Source organism: Triticum urartu, chromosome 6A (genome assembly GCF_056163025.1).
Source record: "Triticum urartu cultivar PI428250 chromosome 6A, HENAU_Tu73, whole genome shotgun sequence".
Classification (NCBI taxonomy): domain Eukaryota; kingdom Viridiplantae; phylum Streptophyta; class Magnoliopsida; order Poales; family Poaceae; genus Triticum; species Triticum urartu.
The window spans coordinates 176,697,762-176,704,917 of record NC_141878.1 but is presented as its reverse complement, the minus strand read 5'-3'; the positions used below and the strand labels follow the sequence as shown (position 1 = coordinate 176,704,917).

Here is a 7,156-nt window from a genome sequence, read left to right as displayed (position 1 = left end):
AAAAACGAAAATAAGAGTAGTGAAGACTGTGGACGTACTCCTGAATCTGCAGCCATCCGTGGAAAGAAACACTTGAAACCCTCTCTCTCCGTGCTTTTCTTTCCTTTTGAACCCCTCCCCTTTCCTCCCAACTACTATATATATCAAGCGAATACCGTCGCGTTCCATTTCACAGATCTAAAATCGCTCCCAGCGGAGCGACGTCCTTCCAGGTAGAACAGATGTCGATCGCTCGTTTTATACATGCCAACGATCCTAGCTTCCTAGATCTCGTAGCGCTCATATACGTTTTATACATGCCAACGAGCCTAGCTTCCTAGATCTCGTAGCGCTCATATAGTTTTGCTTGTGTCTGATGCGTATAGAAACAGAGAGCAACGTCGTCGTCAATGGGAATGCTGTTCGGCCAGCAGGCAGGGCGGCGCACCCCGGTGTGGCTGGGGCCGCTGCTCGGCGCGGAGTTCTTCAAGCGGTGCGCCGATCACCCCTATCTGGTCAAGAACGAGTGCAACCATTACTGCCTCGACTGCGCGGGCGAGGACGACGCCGTCTGCTGCACCCTGTGCGTCTCCGGCCACCGCAACCACCACGTCGTCCAGGTACGTAATTAACGCGTATAAGCTAGAGGATACTCACGTCTCAGGCAATCGCTAACAACGGCGGCGGCGGCGGCCGCGCTGTGGATGGATGCAATTGCAGATACGGAAGTCGTCGTACCGCGAAGTGATCCGGGTGGCGGAGCTGAAGGCGGTGGCTGACATCTCCCTGGTGCAGACGTACGTCATCAACTACGACAGGGTGGTGTTTCTGAACCGGCGGCCGCAGGCGCCGCAGCACGGCGTCAAGTGCGTCGGCCCTGCCGGGGCGTGCCGGGAGTGCGGCCGGGGACTCGTGGACGCCAACTTCCGTTTCTGCTCACTGAGCTGCAAGGTACATGCATGCACGCGTCCTCTCATAATTGCCTTCCATGTTTGTATGTTCGCTGTGAGGGCACCACGTGGCTAAATACTGGAGTATCAATTAATTGAAATCGATCTTTGAATTGGACGGACAAGATCCGACGTTAGAAGGCGTAGTATAACTTTTTGTGAAACGTTCGCCTATCATTTTTGGAAAAAGAATACTAGTGGATACGGCCAGGATGCGGATCTGATTGACAGCTTTGACGTACGCCGCCCAGCTCACGCTGGGCTCGCACGCTGCAGCCTCCAGGTTCCCACGTTACCACGTATTAGCTCGCACGCGATCTAGCCTGCGATCCGATCTGGTCCCGAGCACGACGGCCATGGCGCATGACCCATATCTCGATCAACATGCCCTTGTCAACGGCCGGAGAGAGGCCAACGTCACCATGTCACCATGTCAGCGCCGGCGCCGACCGCCACCGCCACGTCGTTCCACAGCCGCAGCACAGTGTCCGCCTCGGCGGCGTCATACCCTGTACATCCCTAGCTTCACGTCCACCGCGCGGCTAATGGTCTCATTAGGCCAGTGCTCCGGCACCCAGTCCGCGAGCACCAAGAGGTCAACCTGGCCAAAGACTTCCTCGTCCATGGGCCAGCCTCCAGGAGGAATGGCGCCGACAGAGGTCAGGTCGGAGAGGGCCGTCACGTGGCAGGAGTGCATCAACTCTAGCGCTAGGTCCATGGTGCTAACCATGGGCGTGCTTTGTGGATCGGCGCCATGGTCGTAAAATATCGCGAGGCCAAGTCGCCAAGTCATTAGCATTGAAACATCACTTGTCTTGTCAAGCCTCCTCATCATGGATGTGAGTGATGAGGTGCATCGGTGTAGATGTTTGTTGGTTTCAATGGATAATGTTTGAAAAAAGAAAAAGTAAAATGTGAAACGAATTGTGATACCACGAGTAATATATCAGTACCAAATCTTTTCTACTACTTAAAAAGAACGTAAGGTTCCCATTTCACCTTTCTTTCGTCTAACCTTTCATATATACGTCCCACTCTTTCCTTATCCTCTTTAATTTTTTCCTCCCATATTTGATTTTTCTCTCATCCATTCAATTGTCTCATGTTTATTGTCTTACCAAAATAAACACATATTTTGTTGGCAAGTCATTAAATTCTTACCAAATAAGTGTTTAACAATAAAATGGCAAATAAATCATGGCAATTGCATACAAAGATTTGGTAAGATTTTAGCGTATCAATATAATAATATACGTGGATTCTCAAAAACAATAATACAATAATAGACGTGCAGTCAAGGGCTAATCTACTAAAATGTTTATATTCCCGTTGCAACGCACAGGCAATTGTCTAGTTAGATTTTAAATGGATAATGTTTCAATGGATATCTGTTTTTCTTCATATTTCCGTGGATGCAGAGCCATATATCAGTACCAAATTAAATTTTAAAAGTCTCAACTTATTTTTTTCCGTGATATATATCCATAAAAAATTAATTCCTGGTGGGTTACGATGGTTGCTGCGGTACCCAAAGACATCAAGCCTCGGCGAAGCGGTACAACGCTATATATGATCGGAAATATTTGAAACGAGCGTAACTGGCGCATTTTCAACTGCACCAAGCTAATCCACCTTGAGGTGCCCGCCCTGGCATTCGAGGATATCAAGCAGTGGCAGCTGACATGGCCGGGCTCATGCCACGGTGGGGGTTAGCTAGTTTTCTGCGACATTTTAGCTTACAGTCGGGATTGCCAGCGTGTTCTCTTTAAAAATTCGTCAACTTTGTACATATTACTTCATTCTTTTCTATGTGAAAAGGCAGTGCTTCTATCGGTTCCTCCACAAAAAAGAAGAAGAAAACAATTTCTTTCATACTTTTCTTTTATAAAAATAACAATTGTTCAAGTATGGATAGACATCCACCCAAGTGATAAAACCCATTATATTCCTGGAGTAGTTTAGTTTTGTCTTATTTGCTTTAAACTGCTAGAAACCCATGTATCGCTTGTTATGACACCATGTATATCCACAGAAAAAACACCTTTTTCATTACTTTTATTTATTAATATGCATATTCAGTATCGCGGGTGGACATTCTCCAATGTGATAAAATGCAGTATATTCTTGGAGTAGTTTATGTTATGTCAAATTTGCATGCACTAGCTAGCTAGTCTGTATACTTTACTGATGCAAATTTATGTTTTCTTAATGTCAGCTTGATGGAATGGTGTCAAATCCCAATTTGACATTCATGATTGATCCGAGGCGCAACCGGGGAAATTCAGGCTCAAACACAGAAGATGAAGGCGAGGCCGATGATCTGCAGGGGCCTAGCGACCCTCCGTCGGGATGGATCAGCTACCGCCGCCGGCACCGGAAGGGTGTCCCTGAACGGGCACCCTTCTATTGATCTTGGTTGTTTTTGGTCAGTTGTCACCAATTTTGACAATGTTTTCATTTCTGCGTCATTTCAAGAACAACAACGTTTTTCATTAGAGAAGTGTTGATCTTTTCCCTCTCATGGTCTAGAGATGGGAAAAGACTGATATTTCCATTGGTTCAATAATGGTGAGGTAGCTGCCTCAAAGATACATTATGCAAGTTGTATGCCAGTGTCTCGTACTTATTTGTAGTATGGCTCTATTGCCATTGTCTTGGTATTTTTATTTTATAATGGATCCAATGATATCGTGTTGATATTTTATTTAAGATAAAAATTATTTTGCACTTAAACTGTTGTTTTAGTTTCTTGTTCAAAGAAAAATTGAGCTTAGTTTACCGAGTCAGAATTGTCCTGCAGTGCAGCTCCCCTCCCCACGTCCACCATCCAATTTGTATGAATAAATGCTTTAAAAATGCAACAAATATATTAAATTAACGCATATTGTTGTGGTCTAAACTTAACGAACGTTTTTTTAGAAATATGATCATTTACAATGGTGCAAAAAGGTAACGTATTTTCTTTTGCTTTCGCACAGATTACAAATAGTTATATTTTGTTACCAAAATCTACAGTGAAATACTTGATGCTTTAACTTACACGTAGGATTTCCCTAAAAAAAACTTAGACGTAGGATTTAGTTTTGGACTTCTGTAAATATTCTTGCAAACTCCTCTCTTCTGGAAACCACCAGTGGGGCTAAAGTGCTCGAAAATGTGATAGTTGATATGACAAAGTGAGCCAAAAAAGGGAGATATTGACCCAAAATAATATTTTAGGAGGAGCGATTTTTTTTTACTTTGTTGTGATGTGACTCTAACTCTAGTAGTTGGTAAACTCATTTAATTATCTGTAACAATACAAATTCACAATTCTTTAGTTTTTTTTGAAAAAAGAGATATCTCATGATTCTTTAGTTAAGGAAGGACATTCCGAAATAGGTCTATTCTTCCAGCACTGCTAGCTTTCGGTTGGTCATATAAATTGCATCGACAAAGGTTCGTCTGTTCAGACATGGTTTTGCGTGGGTTTTTAATTCGGTTTGTATATGGAAATTGAGTGATACTTAATCTACCGGATGCACACAAAAAGTATTCTACAATATCCTAACATAACACTTTTATTACTTATATAAAGGATGTTGGAGTACCCATCTCCTGGGGCATCACCATGTGAGACGTGAGAGTGACTCCACGTTGTTCGTTTCACACGCACCTCCCGCTGATGCCCCCCGGGCGCACTTCATGTTGTCCAATCTTTGAGGCCGCCTCACACCCGACCGATTTTCCTCAAGCTCCATGATACATGGGCCGCGGGCGCGCTTGGGCCAGCTTTATGTGGTGCTTTTCATCGCCCATACGTGCACCGTCTCATGCGCGGCGCGTGCCGCGTGAGCTCGGGTCATCCGTTGGCACCACTCATGTCGTGCCGGGCTAGTTCGTCCAAACGAGACAGGTGCACACGTGCGTCCGACTCGGAGTTTTAAATGCTTGGACTTGTCATGTGAGGGGCTTGGTTGGCCGCCTTTGTTTGCGTAAACCCGGATCGCCTTGCTACATGCTCGAGCTCTATTTGGCACTGTCACCCATGTTAGGCTTGCCTGGACCCTTTTCTTCTCGGGCCTGGTCAGCAGGCACATATGGGGCGCTTTGCTGGGTAAACTATCTGTATGTTGCAAGTTGCTAACTGTTTAATGAAATGTAGCCTGTTGGTCCAACCGACTATTGCACGTTGTCTGTGATGGCTGGCTGGTGGAGTCTGCCTGTGTTGGGGTGGTCGGTTATGATGGTTGAGGTAGTTTGCCGTGGGTGTGTGGTCGCTATTCGGTTTGCCATCTAGATTCATTCGTCCATGTATCCCTTTTTTCCGGCGTTCATGTATTCTTCATCATCTTATTGAACACGCTGACATGTGTTTTAGCCGGATATGTGTCTGTGTGCCAGGCGACGGTTCTTATGGTTGAGGTCATTCTTCATGGCAGTGTGGTCGGGTGGCTGGTTTAGATGGTGCTGGTTTGGACGGGTAGCTTTTATTTTGGCTACCTCTTGCTTCATGCCCGGTGGGCTGGTGTGGGATGGGACATCTAACGATCCTCCTCTTTTCCCGTGCTCAGCTTTGCCTTCTCTGTACGTGGCGGGCTAGCGTGCGATGGGACGTGCAACGTTAGTTGCCAATGCCAATTTACTCTTTCCCCTTCACCTAGGTGTTGCTAGCATGGGCGTGCCCATACATTGCGGGTGTTGGCGTTTGATATGCTAGTAAAAGTGTGTTGCCTACTCGGTCATTTATCACCCATTTGCTCCACGGCTAGCCAATGTTATCCTTGTGGTCCCGCATGCCAGTGTGTGCATAAGATTTATTTCGAGTTGGTGCATTTGATGTCGCTTGCTTCCTCGTGTCCTTTTCGTACCACCCTCGCCTTCCCCTTCACTGAAAGTGCTAGTTATCGCCTATTCACCACCTCTAGTCGATAACTAGCACTTTCAATTGGTATCAGAGCAAGGTTCTCCCTTGTTCTGTGTGATTCGGTTTAACCACCTGGAATTTTAGCTATGTCGATTGCAGGGATGATCAAAGTCTCCATTGCGTTCCCTGTCTTCGATGACACTGATTACCCCTACTGGAAGAATAAGATGCGCATGCATCTTGATGCCATTGACATCGACCTCTGGTATGTCGTCAAGACTGACGTTCCCAAAGTCGGTGAAGGCGTCACTGCTGCTGATGTCAAGAGGTTCACGCAAATGGACTCAACCGCCAAGAACATCATCTGCGGTCATCTGGGCAAAGGGAAGTATGGCCATGTGAGCGCTCTGGAAACTGTGAAGCTAGTCTGGGACTGGTTGTCCAAGGTTAACGAGGGCGTCTCAATACAAGGAGACTCAAGAATAGATGCGCTTTGCAATCTCTTCAATCGATTCAAGAGGAATGACAATGAGAATGTCCAGCTCACGTTCGACCGCCTCACTGATATCACAAATGAGCTTCACGCACTTGGCGCCACTAAGATCACCAACCATGAAATAGTGAAGAAACTGTTGGGGAACGTAGTATTTCAAAAAAAAAATCATATGATCACACAAGATCTATCTAGGAGAAGCATAGCAATGAACGGGGAGAGTGTGTCCATGTACCCTCATAGGCCGAATGCGGAAGCGTTTATTAACACGGTTGATGTAGTTGAACGCCTTTGTGATCCAATCGATCCAACTACTGAACGTACGACACCTCCGCGTTTAGCACATGTTCAGCTCGATGACGTCCCTCAATCTCTTGATCCAGTTGAGGACGAGGGAGAGTTCCGTCAGCACGACGGTGTGGCGACGGTGATGATGAAGTTACCAGCGCAGGGCTTCGCCTAAGCACTACGACGATATGACCGAGATGTGTAACTGTGGAGGGGGCACCGCACACGGCTAAGAGAAGACTTGATGTGCCTTTGGGGTGCCCCCCTCCCACGTATATAAAGGGGGAGGAGAGGTGACTGGCCCAAGGGGGGCGCGCCAGGTGTGGGGAGTCCTACTAGGACTCCCTAGTCCAAGTAGGATTCCCCTCTCCTTTTTCCTTTTTCAGAATAGCAAGGAGGGAAAGAGAGGAGGAGTAGGAGAGGGAAAGGGGGGCGCTGCCCCCACCCCTTGTCCAATTCGGATTGGCAAGGGGGGGCACCTCCCTGGCCGGCCCTCTCTCCTCCACTAAGGCCCATGTGTGGCCCATTAACTTCCGGGGGGGGGGGGGTTCCGGTAACCCCCGATTCTAAGAAACTTATCCGATACTTCCCGAAACCATT

At 46.9% G+C, this 7,156-nt stretch overlaps 1 protein-coding gene across 1 annotated transcript; it reads left to right on the top strand.

Annotated features, from left to right (window-relative positions):
• Nucleotides 1-369: 369 nt before the first annotated feature.
• Nucleotides 370-3,536, top strand: LOC125512145 (protein RGF1 INDUCIBLE TRANSCRIPTION FACTOR 1-like). The gene is made up of 3 exons (XM_048677222.2): nucleotides 370-599; nucleotides 700-930; nucleotides 3,145-3,536. Exons 1-3 carry the CDS (start codon nucleotides 390-392, stop codon nucleotides 3,337-3,339), a joined length of 636 nt encoding a protein of 211 aa, XP_048533179.1. The 5' UTR covers nucleotides 370-389; the 3' UTR covers nucleotides 3,340-3,536.
• Nucleotides 3,537-7,156: the final 3,620 nt, after the last annotated feature.

What these genes read in the sequence shown, in the direction of transcription:
- LOC125512145 (XM_048677222.2), top strand. Translation starts at nt 390, where the DNA reads ATGGGAATGCTGTTCGGCCAGCAGGCAGGGCGGCGCACCCCGGTGTGG. An exon ending in GCAACCACCACGTCGTCCAG is followed by an intron (nt 600 to 699) that starts GTACGTAATTAA and finishes ATGCAATTGCAG; the next exon opens with ATACGGAAGTCGTCGTACCG. An exon ending in TCTGCTCACTGAGCTGCAAG is followed by an intron (nt 931 to 3,144) that starts GTACATGCATGC and finishes TCTTAATGTCAG; the next exon opens with CTTGATGGAATGGTGTCAAA.